Below are 16,712 nucleotides of genomic sequence, written 5' to 3' on the forward strand. Positions count from 1 at the left end.
TTGCACAAGGCCAGTGGGAGATGTTTTGCTGACCTGCTTAATTTCAGAGCACCCCACCCTCTGCTATAGCACCCACTTCCCACAACATCTGCAACACAATCAGACAGGTAAAAAGTGATAGAAAATGTTCCTTTTTCTAATTATCTCACAGACTATGTAAAACAGGACAAAACATTTCTTTCACTCTTACAGAAAAAGATAATACAAGTCCATGTCCTCTCACCTTTTCTGCATCATGTCTTGTTCATGACATGCCTAAACACTGCCAAAGGGCAGATAGATCAGCACAGAGCACACCAAGAAAACCAATACTAAGTCAAATACAGCTTCGGTCAAACTGGAACATTGCTTACTCTTTCTGTACAGATGAAGATGCTGGCAATCAAGTCCATTTGAAACAAGTTAGGTAAACTTGAAAGCCTTGGAAGAAAGCTAATTTAGGTTTCACTTGGCCAAAATTGAGGCAGCTGCAATATAAGTGGTAAGTATATTTTTACAGTGAGCTCTAATTAAGACAGATTATGGCATGCTTACAGTATGCATATGCAGACATCTATACAAGGCCCCTTGTGATCTAGGGAGGTCAGTTCCTTCTTTCACATGATGCCAACCTAAAAGACAGTTTCTCATGAGTTTCTCCATTCTACATTTTCAATCATTGAGTAACAGCACTGGAAAGCAGAGGAAGACGCTTACCCATCAATTAATTTCCTTTATTTCACAAGCTTTGAATTCAGAAATAGAACCACAACTAGTAGATCTTGATACGGTAGAGTAAGTAAAAATGCATGTGATTACAAAGGAAAAACTTTGTACAAAAAACTTTAAAAATCCGACGGCAACTTGGATTATCTGTAAGTACCAAAAAACTCATGCAGAAGGAGAGCACTACTGTCCAGGTGGAGAAATCCCTGCAGGGGTGGCAATGGCATTGCTTTGCATAAATTATGGCGCTGTTGAAAATGGAAACAATGAAGACACAGACTTGAAACCTACTGAGTGGGTACAGACAGGTGCTACAAAGACCATTTGTCATTCTAAGTTCTGGTGATTTTCTGTGTCTGACAAATTCTGAAGTGCTTCTTGGGTTTATAATAAATTAAAGATAAAACAGAAGCTGCCTATACTACTCTACTGCATACTTTCAAGATGGCCATTTTCTTCCTTCATAAGTGTTTTTGGTGATAGTTATCAAATACAGACATTAATCTTGGCATTGTGTCTAGTCAATTGTTGGCAACGTGTTCTATAGGGTCTCACTCACTGAATGCAACTTGCATAAATAACTCAGTAACATGCATTAACTATTCTAATACAGCGAAAGGGTGCAAAGGAACCATCATTCAGTTACGAGACGAAGCTAAAACCTGTAGTCACTAAAGGGGCAATGGAAGCACCATGCTTTAAGGTGACTATGGCATGAAAGCACAATTGTGAGGCAAGTAGTTCCAAGCAAACACACCACACTATTATCACCTCTTCCTATACAAAAAAAAAAAGACATTTTTTATTTCCATTAGTACCAAATAAAACTGTGGGTTTGATAACACAGATATTGAAGGGAATGTACATTATTCCCATGATACTTCCTCCTTGTGTTTCTGTCCATCATCATTTTTCAGCCAAGACTGGTAATATTAGAGCGACCACCAGGAGGTGCCACGATGCGGTGTCCAGTACGGCGTGGGTTATTGTCATCTATCTGAGCTCCTGCAACAAGAGGAATACAGGAAAAAAATCTATGAAAAGGAAAAAATCATTAGCGGTGATGTTTTACCTGACATTCCAGCTATGTTTCCCTCACATCAGTTGGTTTATCCTGAGTCAGACCCCTGCCTGAAGTGCTAGAGAGATCTTCAAAGGCACACTTCTGTGCCTAGCTCCAGTCATCTTCAATCAGAACTGTAGGCTTAAATGTTTGGGATCAGACTGATGCTCATCCTACATGGGCAATTGTCTTCCACTAACGTGACAAAGAGCCCATGCAGGGATGACAATCTACAGACTGGATTCCCTTCATGAGATCAGACCCTGAAAAATATTGCTGCTCTAACTGGGAAATCACTTATGTGTAGAGTGGCTTTTTCAAACCTGCCTCATTGATTTAGAACACCTTTCCCCACTGGGTCCATGGGTTAACAGTACAGAAAATTTGATGTTAGTGATCGTAAGTCCACATGAAAAGGAACATGGATCTGATGTAAACTCACACCCGCTTCAAAATGCATTTTAAAATGCTGTAAGATTAAACTTGTGACAGCAAGCTTTCTGCCAGACCAAATATCATGTGATCACAGTACAAGCTTCTTATAGGTAACATAACACTACTATGAAAGTGTAGGATCATATTAAATGCTATCATAAGTCTCTGGTTCTGCTTAATTCCATAAACAGTAATGTGCATTTGCCTGATTTGGATCATACTTGTTAGCACCAGATGCCATGGTAATACACAGATCCAGCAGTGGACTGTGAAACCTCAGCTTCAGGTGCTTTTGAAAATCCCACTTGTTTATTATTCTTAGAGGTCAAGATTGAAAGCACTTTTGTTGCTTTATAGAGATTTACATATTTGTATATGCTCACCATGGACCTAACTGTACAGGGAAAAATGCACTCCAATTCACCAGAAGGGTCTTTAAAATATTTGCTCTCCTTAGGCATTCTTCCAGAGGTTTCATTTAGTTTCTAAAGACAGGATCTGTCAGGGATGAAAACTCCACCAATTGGCTCCCACAGGGGAGAAAATCCAGTCACTTTCATAACATAAAGAGCCACTTATTTACCAATTGGGCCATAGACTTTTGAAGGACAATGATTTGGCACACTTGTCTCTTCAAACGTCAGGAATTATTTCCAACAACCCCAAAGGATGATTTTCTTGTCTATTTCTTATGTACCACAGAAAATGTTTTGGGCACCAAGAGCAAAGAGACAAGAAATACTATAATCGGCATATTAATAGATTCTGCACGTGGTTTTCCAACCATGGACAAGGACAGTTGAAGTTTCTGTGTCTAGCAGTTTCTGGTGATGCAGCAAGAAGGAAATCTGAGGTGTTTGAGCCACATGAGTCACACCAGGCCCAAGTCCATCAACCATACATACCAACAGGCCTCAGTCGTATCAACCAGAGACCTCAGCTAACCATAAGGTGTCAGGTAAATAATACTAAAAGACTGCAAGCAGATAAATATTTTAGATGACAAACATTTTGAATATTTGGTAATTTGTAAAATATTCCTAGGGAAAGAATGTATATGAACATACCTAACTACAGATGTTCTTACGTACACGTATATATGTGCATATATATTTCATACATATATGGTTAAAGAGGTAATTTTTATAATTGAAATTTATCAGCAACAATCCATACATACTGAAGGCTTTAAAGGCATTTCGAATGAGTCAGGTTGACTTACCTGATAAGCTAAAATTAGACTGGTGGAGGTTCCTGATTGGTGGGGGCTGGTTTTTGGCAGGAGAAGATTTAGTTGAGGGTGCAGGAGTTGCATATTTTGGCGTAGCTGGGATTTCATACACAGGCCCATCATACATTCCTCTGGAGACTCCTTGCAGTCCTCCCACCTAGAGCAAATAAATATCAGAGAATAAATACAGAATAAAATCAGACACTGAATGCTCTGATAATGCTGCCTAATGATACTGGTATACAGAGGCCACTGAGCACAGACCTATATTCTTCATTAGCTGAAGTAAAAACACATCTGTATTCTTGTCAAAGCTACAGTCTGCTTTATATACAAAGGAAGCTATAAAGTCACCTCTCATCATTTTATAAATGTATATATATAATAAACATATATAAAACATGAGATCAAGACTTAATAGGCTTCCTTCGCAGTCAATGGAGAGAGATTGGATCTCAAAAAGAACAATAGATCTCACCTACGACATTATTTTAAGTAAGATCAATCATTGTCATCTCTTTTCTCTCCATTCAAAGGGTTTTCAGCAGGGTTGGATCAGGTGAGTCTCACATCTGAGCTTCTGAATCCCATTTTGGTTGTGGTAAGACTGATAGTCACTGTACTGATCGTAGCAATTTCACTCTTACCTGCTTTCTCTGCTCCTCCCCTTCAAATATCACATTATTTTCATTAGAACCTCATTGAAAAGCAGTGACAATTTTTTAAATAAAATTTCAAAAGTTTCCACTTCTTGTCACGAACTAGAAAAGCAATTATACAACAGACTGTGGCATGGGACCCATCTTTCATTATCTGTCAATAGACTACCTGTCACCTGAGCTTTGATTTCAGTTTAAGGTCTCTGTATCTTATCCCTGTACAGTTCCTATGACAACTATGAGAAAAGAGAATCATAACAGTCTCATTGGCCTTAAAAACACAGAAATCTAGGAAACAGTATTTTAAGAAACACTTTAAATTTTCAGGAAGAATCAGAAGCCACTGAATTTCTTAATCCAAAGCCCATCCTAAAGATTATAAATCTAAGGGTTACACGACTATTGTTTCAGGACCGTTTCCCCAGTGAGTTAACAGTACAATTAAAGTACTGGGGAGGAAGGGCACGCTATTCACAGGGGTCTGATCTTGTTCTTACATAAATCAGTGCATTTTCCTTGCTTTTGGTGACAGGGACATCAGGCTCAGAAGAGACGCTGTCTCGCAAGCTGAGCCAAAGCTAATGCCCAGAGGGAAGCAGCTGCTGATCACAGCAGTGAATCCACTATCCAGGGCTCCACAAAGGCAGGGATTTGCACTGCTATCCCTGTTCCAGGAGGTTTTTCCTGGGCCAGCTAAAGCTTTGCAGACCCTTGTGTGATGGGTTTTGCTGTGTGGTGACATAGCCACATGATGGTGGCTGATATCACCATCAGTGGGTTTTTCTAAATCTTTTCCATTAAAAAAATTTGACTGTGAAAAGAAACACAAGATATAAGACTGCTCTCACTTCCTCTCGGCAGGCAGCAGAGGGAGCTGGACGAGCAATAATGTCAATGCCTCACTTGGTCCCTCTGCAGACCTTTGCCTATGTATCGAGAATCAAAGGTCTTTCCCCAAATCCGGGCCCACTGCAAGATGCAAGTTATTTGGGCCGGTTACTTTTGAGCAAATACCCGGCGTAAGGCACTACTCTCTGATACTTGTTTTTCAAGTGCTGTTTTCACTATTTAAATAACATCGTCACTCCAATTTATATAGCATTCCCATGTGCTAAACCCTTGAAAGGCAGATGTGGAGACGCATGTCATCTAACTGATTAATGTAAAAAAAAAATAAGAAGAAAGAAAGAAAAATTAACTTGTTGGTATTTTGCAAAACTCCTTTGCAGATGCATTTTATTTTTATGCCTCTTATCCTTCCCACTTGTAGACTTAATTTCAGCTGCCACCCTTACAGGCAATGGCATATGCCTTGTTGAAGAAAATACATTTTTTTTGGTAAATTTGTCTTTGTTACCTGTTCTCACAAAGTACTGTATTGCCCAGTGGCAAAAAGCAATTTCCAAACCACCCAAAACTAGTGCCAAGCCAACTGGTTTTCAACAGAGGAGCGTGAATATAATTCAAAACCAGAACTGACCCAGTCATGATCTTGGTCATTTCCCAAGCTTCTATTTAAATACACAATAAAAGCTTTCTGAGCTGTGAATGCTGCTAATTCTCAGCTTAGCAAATGCACCAACAGCAGTTCAGAGATGCCAAATATTATAATAAGCATCTCTGACTTAGATGCTTTTCTTCTCTGCAATGGGGCTGTTCAGTATGCAAAGCTTAGTAGCAATTTAAAATGCTATTTTTCTTCTGGCTAACCCTCCTTCCAAAGAATCTATCTTTTTGCTGACATCTAACTAAAAGTAAATTCTATCACTATTCCACCTCCCTTCAAAAGACTGCACAGCTGGGCATACGGCAATTATATACCCAAATGGCACTTACGTGCTCTACCCACTGAAGTGCAATTTTAAGTTATATCAGCTCGCACTTGCAGAGGAGCCAGTTTTGGTCATATTTTGACCATATACAAACATAGGTCAGACATATGTCATACATAGGTCATCTTATACAGATTTATATTAGCACACTAGTAATAATAATTAAAATTTGCTAATGTGGTTCTGAAAAGGTATGCCTTGGAAGAAAATTAAGTAATATCTGACATTACCTTATTCCTGATTTTGACGCGCTGGTAAAGATACTCAGGGAAAGGTTTGCGAGGGATGAAGCGGCCCATTCCTTTATTTACGTGCAGGTTTCCATCTTCAAACACTATCTTCCCTTGGCTTATGACCACTAGCGGGGCACCGTGGCACTCCATTCCTTCAAAGATGTTGTACTCAACAGCCTGAGGATCAACCAACATACTGCAAGTTCAGTACAAGGTCTCCTTCAGTTAGTAACTTACAATACACATTTGTAGTCATATTTTTAAGCAACTGCCATTAACAGGCATATAAAATTGCTTTTTCTGAAGGAAAAGCAATGCATTTCTATGCATTATTATTGATTAAATGATTAAAAAGAATCTGTCCAATCAGACTGCCCTGTATGTATTGCTCACTTTCCATCAAGACTTTATCTCATTTGCTCTTGAGGACTTACCCTGTTTATCCAGAACCTCTAGAAATTCAGTAATCTTAATAAGAAGGAAAATTCTGACTCAGCTGTTGGATACCCAGAAGCCTGAGTCCCATCATGTACACGCTGTGACTGGATAAGGGAATTTCAAAGGCCTAGCAGAGCAAGCTTCAGACTTGCAGCAAGTACTGAGTTTTCAGAGCCAGCATATTTCTGTCTGAACTTTTCTGTCTGAAAAAGCCCAGAAAGGACCAGGAAAGCTTGAAACTAAATGGAAATGACTGTCAAGTGGCAGGTGATTATTACTTTCTCAAAAATACTGCGATATCTCAAGACAGAGAAATAAAAAATGCATCATCTAAAGCTTTTAAAGGTTTTCAAATGTTTGTGCCTTTTTAATATAAACCATATCACTGGATATTCAGTACAATTTTTGGAAGAATTTCCCAATATAAAAAAACAAAGCACTGAACAACAAGATAAAAACTTTGAGATAGATAACACATAAGATAAACACATAAGACCTGTAACTGCCAAAATGAAAGTGACTGTGAGTCACTGGTATTCTGTGCTATGGGAAAGAGTAGTACACATCAAGGATTTGGAATTAAATACGAAATCCCATCCATGAAGCTGATCAGAGCTGTATTATCAAAATATTCAATCATCTATAATATGCTAGAATACTGTTGATTTAACTGTGCATTTTCTATCAGGTGTTTTTCATACAAGCAAAAGAAGTAAGCTGGTTTTAGATTTATTTTCACAGCTTTTATTAACCTCAGCTGCAGACCTGCTGATTCACACCTGTTTACAGATCAGGCACAAGCATATAAAAATAGTGCAATTGTATACGCTGAGAGAAAAGAAATCCTTCCTGATCCCAGTGCTTCCAATGCAAGATTCATTACTTTCATTTTCAGAAATATTTACATGTTTTAGAAAAGGATCAGGCAGTTACCCCAACTCCTCTATATCCAATATGTTAGTTCACGTAATTTCGACATTTGAAAAGCAAGAGAGACATTTCATTGCTTGTTTTCTTTTTCTTCTTACCGATTTATGGCTTTTAGCTGTTATAGTCTTCACCTTATCAGGGTCCCAAATAACAACATCGGCATCCGATCCTACAGCAATCCGTCCTTTTCTTGGATACAGATTAAAGATTTTGGCAGCATTGGTGCTGGTGACAGCTACAAACTGGCTTTCGTCCATCTTACCTGTGGCCTAAAAACAACATGTTTATAAGATAGCAATTGAGTATTCAGAGTGCTGAATGGCTGAGGAGACATGGGAAAGGGTGTAGTTCATATATCTGGTGATGCTGCGTGAAACAGAGGCTTTATTAAGCAGGTTTTTATACAAGGCACATTACTTTGGAGTTTCCGGTAAGTGAATGTGTTATTCCTGGCATCCCAAAGAACAGACAATAAAACCTGAATGCAGATGATACCATCAAGTTTCTCAGCTAAGGTCCCTTTCCCTACACTGATGCATGTGTGCTTTTCTGCTAGTCCTAGTAATTTCCATTTAAACATTTTACTGATTTTAAACCAGGGAAATTATATGAGTATTACAAGATTAAATAAAATTTCAAGTCTAAAGAATGCTCAGACTGTTTTAGAAACTTTTTTTTTTTTTTTTTGCAAATTAAGTCCATTCTACTCGTAGCATTACAAAATCTATAAATCTAAGTAATACAACCCCAGTTATAAAGCTCTTGCCTGGAGAAATGTCACCACCAATTGAACTTTTTATACAGTCAGTGATAGCTTAATAGCAGCTGTTCACTGCACCTTTTGATTTTTCAGCAGAGTATTTTGGGGTCTTCCCTGGAAACAAAAAAGAGCAATGTTTATTTGTTTAACACGTATTTTCTGCCTAGTCAACCAGGAGATTCCCAAAATATAAGCTACTCAGTGGTCCAGGAATTAATGTCACCTGTAAATCCCATTTTGTAACACTTGTGGCAGCTCTTTCCCTTCATATGAGTAACAAAAGGGAAACATCACTGGCTGGTTGCATTTTGCTTGCTTTCCTGCTTTGCTCCTACATGGCAGATACCAGAAGCTGCTTCTGTGCTTCTAAACTCAATAGCATTCCCTGAAGAAAGGGGTTATTAAACACAGTCTGGGTAAAGTGCTCATGAGAGCATTTTAAATACTACCACCTTGCAGTCTGCAATATGCATTCCAGTGCAATGCAGTGTAAGGTAATAAGTGTGTGTGCGAGTGAGACTGGGTGTTTATGTGAAGACGGGCAATGGAGGGAAGATATCATTTTATATTAGGATCCATGGAACCATCAAAAAATTGCTAACATACACCAGCACACCACAGCAAAATATGCCAGTATGAATTACATGCAGTGTTCTCCTTCAAAGCATTTTATGGTGTAGCCTCAGGCTCAGCTGCCATCCATTTGTAATTTCTCAAAAACGATGAGACACTTCCCAAATTCAAACAATCCATTCATCACGTTTATACAGGGTCTACTTCAAAATCATTAAACTGCTTCCAGATCCTATGTCTGTGGGAAGCAACCACTCTGACAACTGAAAAAATTAGTGGTTTAGTCTGTGAAGCCTTAGGTCTGATAAAACACTATGGCTTTGTGCTGTCAGAAGTAAAACACAGACCTGAGTTTATAAAACTTTGAAACAAACAGTTCATCTTGCAGTAGGCCTCTGGGAATTCTCAGAAATATATTAGGAAGTCACTGAAGTACTGGCCAAGAGTCTCCTGGCTTGCATCATTCAGCCAACAGTCAATTTCTTTTTAATCCATACAAGTAATTACTTACTACAGCCTTGTCCCAGACAACAGTCATTCTTTCCTCAATTCCATTGACCCCTTCAGGAATCATAGTGAAGTTGTCCTTTCCAATGGCTTTCTGGGCAGTGCTATATGGGCAATGTCCACTTCCCGTCACCTGCAGGTCCCCACTGCGGAGTTAACACACAGAAGGTTTAGAGCAGTCACCAAGGTTACCTTGGTCTCAGACTAGCTCGAATGGACCTTTCAAGCCTACGCGATGGAGGTATAGGCTACAAGTCATGTCAGCAGCCTCTACACGTTGGCTACAGGTCACTGAAGAGCAACAGCAGTATTGGACATCTCCACTTTCCCCCAGGAACATCCTGAATTCCCAGATTACAGCCCCCTCGGGTTTAAGGCTGCTTATCGACAGAGATCAGGCACAAGCACTAACCAGGACAAAGGATTATTATAAGATCAAGGAAGTGATCAGAAGCTTGTATGAAATGTCTGACACACTCAGGATAAATTCATAACCATATGTAGAAATAAAAGCATATTTTACAATGCAAAGTAATGAGCATCAAGCTTGTTTCCCTGCATTTCTCCTCTGCACATACACTTCTCTTGTAATTCTTACACAAATGACTGGCCTACCAAAACAGAATGATGAGAATAAAAAAGGGAAGAATATTCTAAAAAAGGAAGTAGTATTGTAATCAAACAACAACAAAAAAAGGATAGTGCAAGTGAAATGTACTCTGGATTTCTCTAATTTAAAAGTCTTACACAGAGAAAAGTATGGAGTAAAACACAGAAAGAGCAACCAAACAATAATGATTTATTTTTTTTCACCTTAGAGAAAAATTCTTTGCAGAGATCAGAACTGGTACACTGCCACTTTGAGGAATAAGAAGGAAGAACATAACCAATACGCAGTATCTTGCTGTCCTGGTTTCAGTTAGGACAGAGTTAATTTTCCTCCTAGTAGCTGGCAGGGTGCTATGTTTTGGATTAGAATGAGAAGAGCACTGATAACATGCTGATGTTTTAATTGTTGCAGAGCAGTGCTTACACCAAGCCAAGGACTTTTCAGCTTCTCGTTCTGTCCTGCCAGCGAGCAGGCTAGGGGTGCAGCAGGAGCTGGGAGGGGACAGACCCAGGACAGCTGACCCAAACTGGCCAAAGGGGTATTCCATACCATCTGACGTCATGCTGAACAATATATAGGGGTGGCTAGCCGGGGGGGGGGCCGGCTGCTCGGGGATAGGCTGGGCATCGGTCAGCGGGTGGTGAGCAATTGCATTGTGCATCACTTGTTTCGTACACATTATTAGTAGTAGTACTATTATCATTATTATTATTGTTGTTATTATTATTTTCCTGTCTTAATAAACTGTCTTTATCTCAACTCACAGACTTCACTTTCCCGTTTCTCTCCCCCATCCCAGAGAGGGAGGGGGGAGGGTGAGCAAACGACTGTGTGGTGTTTAGCTGCCGGCCGGGTTAAACCACAACACTTGTAAAAACAGAAAAAAAGAAAAAAAAACAGGTTCTTTACTATCCACAGGAAACAGCTAATATTTTTAGATCTTGACTAAGCTTACAGGAGTCAAGCACATTAAAATAAACTACAATTGCTTCTATCACTCCAGAAGGGTGATGTCCAGAAGAGGCTGTCATCCTTTTTTAAAATTGATTATGTAAGTTCCAGCTCTGAAACACCTGAATGATTTTGATCCACAGATTTAGATTCCAACAAGTTAACAAATAGCCAAGTACAGAAAAAAAGGGGTCACACATCAGTAATTCTAATGCAATTTTCTGGGCTGCCAGCCCTAATGATTGCTGACAGTCAGAGAAGACCCTTTGGCCTCCTTTTTGGTTCTTCACTATGTTCACAACCAGCCATTCATTTTTTGTTAGAAGGCAAAGTCATGTATTTATTGGTGAAAAGGCAGATACGTTTTAGCTATTCCTAATTATTAATGAGTGTCTGGTATTACTCCGTAGGATTAAACCAAATCCATCAGCAAAACATTAATTTCTTCACTCAGAAACAAAGATATGAACTGCATGCCATTTCTTCTTTCTCACTGTTCTTCCGTCAGCTAAGTTCTTCATGACTTAAACTCTATCCTCTTTTTTACTTTTCTGGCCTTAACATAGCCACAAAAACATCAATGTCACAGCCAGGCCCTATATCCCTGTCCATTTCCTTGTGTTTATGTTGTTATGCTCTCCTTCCACTATGCTATTAACTCCACTTTCCTTCTCCTCTAACATCTAATAACACACTCTGCACTCCCCAGTCTAGCCAACAGAAGACTCCGGCAGCTGACAAATGTCACTCTCGGGAGATACCCAACAACTCAGGGTTACACACGAGCACTCCTACTGATAGATCTCCTCTACTAACAGCTAACAGATCAGCTAGCAAATTGAGAGATGAAGGGATCACCACAGAAAACATCTCAGAAAAAGAAACTGGCGGGAATTAACAGAAGACATATATATATATATATATATATATCTTTAAACACCTCACTAATACTTCATGATGTTATTCTTCACCATAAACAGTGTTTTCAAGGCAGATGACATCTTCCATGTAGCACCAAGATCTCACATCTCTGGTTCAGAAGAAACAGCATGTCACAGCAGCAATAATGCAGCAGTACACCATGGAAGATGAAAGCTACCCAAGGTGTATGGCCCGTGGACGAAAAAAGGACCAAATCTCATGAGACAAATCCAATCTGCAAACCTCGTGAGACACCTTTGATTTTTATACTTTCCACTTTTTAGAAAAAAAAGTCAACAGATTCTGTGGGAAACAACATAAGCAGTATGCATACTTGCAGAAGAAGATTGTTGTGAGGATTCTTTAATGAATGTAAATTACCAGTCTCCTGATGAACAGTGAAATAGAAAAGTGAATTATTATCTTTACCATCATTCTTGCATAAAATTCCCCACAAACGCATGGCAGAGGGATAATATATACAGCTCTTTTTAGTTTCACAGTATAGATTTAAAGTATTAAAACCAAAAGTAGGCTAAGCTGCTGTCATTTATGATCTAGGACTTTAAGCCAGTAAGGAAAAAAAAAAGTCATTTTTGCATGCTTGGAGGATAATGAAAACTTCTCTGCCTCCTCAATTGGTCTTTCTGATGTTAATGTTAATGTCATTATTTGGATTCCAGGTCTAAAATTTCTCTTGCTGTTTCAACTGATTTGTTTTAACCCACATACCATTATTTGGGGACTCTTTCTGAAATCATATAGCTGTGTCTGACAGAGTAAAGGACCAAACATTCTTATACACATTCACATATGCTGGCTAAGAGCCTTTCCCTCACACAATGAGCTTCACTCTTTATGATGCTGACAATGACATGTGAGGCCAGAAAAATAAATTTTCCTTCTTGTTCTTATTTTAAGGAACAGAAAGCTCAATTATGGAAAATCAGGCCACCAGGCCTTCGGAACAGTGCAAATGCCTGCATGTTCTTACCAGGAATGCATGTAACTCAGAGCTTGACTACACACTCATTAACAGTGCAGCGCATTCATTAACAGTTGCAGTGCAACGCAGTGTAAATGAACATTTACAATTTAGTTTAAGACAGACTAATTCTACAAAGTGCTCCAGCTTACATACCTGCACCAGCTCTGACAAAAATGGCTCCAAGAAAGCTATCTTGGTTCCAGGTATCTCTCTGCATGGGGACAACTCTAATTTCAGGACCTGTGCTTGTGATATATGACTGGGGCTTAAAACTGAGACTATGCTCACAGGTGGGGGTTTATCCACCAGGCTATTGCTTATGGATGGTGATGTGATCCAACTATGTATTAACTATTTGGCTAGAGAAAACAGAGAATTAGAAAGAAAGCTAGTTTGATGTCCTAGGCTAAAGACTGTTTATCTAGCTGTGCAACTAGGAATCAATTGAAAAGCAGAAGGAAAAAGAAATAACTTGAATAGCCAGCAGTTGTATCTTGAATGTGCTAACTAGAAACTGGAGGGTCCAGGCCTGCTCACCAGACTGGCAGCCTGAACACAGGGGCAAAACAATCCCCCTTGTTTTTCTACCATTTCTTCTCTGCTGTGTCATGTATGGAACTGGTTTAAAGGAAACTCAGCTGATCCCTGGGTGCAAATGCCACATGGAATAAAGCACCTGCCCAGCCACCAGACTGTTAAAAAAAAAGTCTTACCATGCTAAGAGTGAATTCAGGTAATCTGGAGTGGTAGGATCAGGGCTCAGAGGTGGCGAGGTCACAAAAGCAGCAGCCTTGGCCCAGTTTTTGCTCCAGTAATGTGTCCCATCTGTCCCCAAGCTGGCAGTGATTGGCTCTCCAAAAACAAGGGGACCTTGGGGAAAGCAAGAATATACAGGAACTGATTACAATCCTCTCTTTCCAGCACATTACAGAGCTTGCTGCACACAGCCATGCATAATTTATGCATTGCTACATGGTCAGCGTAGCTCCCAGAAAATTAAGCAGCGTTGGCTTTGTCTGTATGATAAAAAATTTATCAGGAGGCTCTCTGAGTTACACATGCTTTTGATCAGGATATTTACAAAGCTCTCTTTCTAATCCGGAAGGAGACAGTTCAGACCTGGTTTTAATTTGTACTATTTTAATCACAGCCACGTTCTCTCTGGTGCTCTGCTTCAGAGTGAATTTAGGTGGAGGATGGGCCCCAGCTGACAGATGCCTTTTTACCACTCTCAGGTTGGGCACAGCACCAGCATATAACAGCATATGGTCCCACCAGCAAACTCTAAGTCTCCATGAATACAAATACCAAGATAATATTTAGCTCTTTGGCTTCTCTATGGTGCTCATGCGCTTCCTAGCACCAACCAGCAGAACAGTCCTGACTCCGTTGCCCTCCTTCATTCTCAAATGAAATGAAGGGAAAACTGACATTGAGAAAAAGATGGAAAAAGTGTGTATCAGCTCTTTTGGGCCTGACCTTTGTCCTCACCACCTTTGTAAACAGGGGCAAGTGGAAGAAGAGGAGAGGCACTGTGGAAATAGTCAGAGAAACAGAGGAAACAGAAGACAAAGTGGGAGAAGAACAGGAAAAGGAAAAGAAGGAAGGAAAAAGTATGGGAAAACACTGACAATTCAGGAGAAAAGAGGGGAGCAGAGGAGAGGAATTATTAATAAGACGCAGTTTGTGGCAGAAAGTGAGGATTGCAAAAGAAAGATTGTGACTGTGAAAGGACAAAGCTTTTCAGTCTCTTGAGTGGCCCCATGCCATGCTATGTCCTGGCCCACCACCTGTGAGGAAGAGCCGAGTCTCCCAGCACTGCAGCACTTCAGGTGCCGTTTCTGTGAGGCACTCGTTTCAGCAAACAAAGGTAGCTTCAAAATGGGCACCCTCCAGGCTCACAAGTCCCTTTTGGGTGGTCTTTAACCTGGACCCTTGCACGGCTGCAGTGAGCAATGCTGACCCACAGACATCCCCATGCACAAGGGTCACACCACAGTCTTTGAGGGGATGGGGGGTGCTTAGAGTTTCTGGAGTGAGACAAGGGGGAATGGCCTCAAGTTGTGCCAGGGGAGGTTCAGGTTGGAAATGAGGAGACATTTCTTCTCAGAACGAGCAATCAGGCTTTGGAACAGGTTGCCCAGGGAGGTAGTGGTGTCACCATCCCTGGGGGTGTTTAAGGAAAGGTTGGACGTGGTGCTTAGGGACATGGTTTAGTGCATGATACTGGTGGTAGGGCAACGGTTGGACCAGATGGATCTTGGAGGTCTTTTCGAACCTTAATGATTCTATGATTCTCAGTGGAAAAGCATAGAAGGGCCTCTTTTCAGTTTTCTCAGCCCTAAATATTTAGCATCTGTGATTTGGGTCAAGATGTACAGATCAGTCTGCCAGCAACTTATTTTTTTCCACTGAGCTTCTATTCAACACAAAATCCAAGTCTGGGGGCAGAAAATGAAGTCTCTTACCTCTCTTTCTAGCCAGTGCAATGATATCAGCTGCACTCTTACTCATCACCTTGGTGATGTACACTGGGCAGTTTATTCGACTGGCAATGGTGATGGCACGGAAAACTGCTTCTGCTTCAAGCTGAGGGTAAAAGAATGAAAGAAGTTAACTGCAAAAGCAGACAAGAAAAAATGAACTGGAGTACTGAGCCATATTTCTCATTGTTTAGCAACAATACTTCAGGACTAGATTCTGCTTTTTCCATAGTGGGATATGCAGTGCTGGAAAGCAGGAGCTAACCCCCTCAGGCATTTCGTGGTAAGAGTAATCACAGCCAGGCTGTACTCGCTAAGGGGGTACAGTCGTCCTAGTGCTAATACAGCTCGCTGGCCTGCAAGGAAGATCACATCCAAGTGGCTGGCAGGGCTCCTTCTTATCTCCCTCCCAAGCCTGTACTTTGGGCCTCTCACTGTATTCTGCAGCTGGAAGGAGAACGAAGCAAGGGAACAGTGCCCCAGCTTGGAGCTCTCCCTGGCAGCTTACCCTCTGAAATCTTTACATAAGGATAAGAGGACAGTGAACGTAAAGTATTCTCAAACAGCAGCTTCAGCATTATGGACTGAATTTAGCCCATAATCCATAAAAGCCTTTGAAACATCGCCCAGTAAGTCCTCTCTGTCAGCAAGCATAAATACAATCTTCTTTCAAGGAGTCATCTGGGACATAGGCACAAAGCAGTCATCTTCATATGGAGGAGCAGTGCTTCCCAGTGGCTCCAAGACTGCTTTACCCAATCATCAGTTTTATTCCTCCTTCCTAGACAGACTCACAGCATTGGCAATACCTAAAAATCTGTTACAACTGAAAATACTGACTAGACAATGCACAAAATCCTCTCCCAAAGCTGTGCTAGAAAAGTTGAGCAATTTAACCTGTCCAAAACCACATGCCTTAGTTCTTCACAGATTTGTAAAATATCTTTTTCTTAAAATCAGATTGTCACTTCAGGTTCTCCTAGGACTTTTATCCCAATATTTGCTCTCAAATCCCCAAAGTCACCTATAGAAAAAAGAGGAAAATCAGGAAAAAAGGAAAAAAAAGAAAAAAAAAAGGAAAGCAGGACCTCTATGCCTCAGCACTGGGGTTGAGGCCATCAGATGGCACAGTCAGAAAGACAAAATTCCTTCCTGGAAATTGCAAATGCAGATTTTCCTTAGGCCCTTACTCTCATTAAAAGGAAACGCCTCAATTATTTCAGAATAATTTAAGTGGAAGTTAAACAGAAAAATGAAAAAAACACAAACAGTTCAATAGAAGAATGTGACCAATTAAGTTTATTCCTCTTGCCTTGGGGAGAGGTTATATAAAGATCTGCAAACCACAACAATCTCTTCAAGTTTAGCCTCAAATCCCCAGGGCCTTGTCTCT

General features: G+C 40.3%; 1 protein-coding gene across 2 annotated transcripts in view; it reads right to left on the minus strand.

Annotated features, from left to right (window-relative positions):
- Positions 1-699: 699 nt before the first annotated feature.
- CRMP1 (collapsin response mediator protein 1) overlaps positions 700-16,712 on the minus strand; it is a 49,706-nt gene continuing 33,693 nt past the window's right edge. For both annotated transcript variants that reach the window (XM_040556055.1, XM_040556056.1), the window contains exons 8-14: positions 15,305-15,425; positions 13,550-13,706; positions 9,371-9,512; positions 7,625-7,795; positions 6,156-6,335; positions 3,426-3,591; positions 700-1,710 (exon numbers count right to left, since the gene is read on the minus strand). In XM_040556055.1, the coding sequence (XP_040411989.1) occupies positions 1,619-1,710; positions 3,426-3,591; positions 6,156-6,335; positions 7,625-7,795; positions 9,371-9,512; positions 13,550-13,706; positions 15,305-15,425 (1,029 nt within the window). In that variant the 3' untranslated portion in view covers positions 700-1,618. The remainder of the gene's footprint in view (positions 1,711-3,425; positions 3,592-6,155; positions 6,336-7,624; positions 7,796-9,370; positions 9,513-13,549; positions 13,707-15,304; positions 15,426-16,712) is intronic.

Source organism: Cygnus olor, chromosome 4 (assembly GCF_009769625.2).
Source record: "Cygnus olor isolate bCygOlo1 chromosome 4, bCygOlo1.pri.v2, whole genome shotgun sequence".
Classification (NCBI taxonomy): Eukaryota; Metazoa; Chordata; class Aves; order Anseriformes; family Anatidae; genus Cygnus; species Cygnus olor.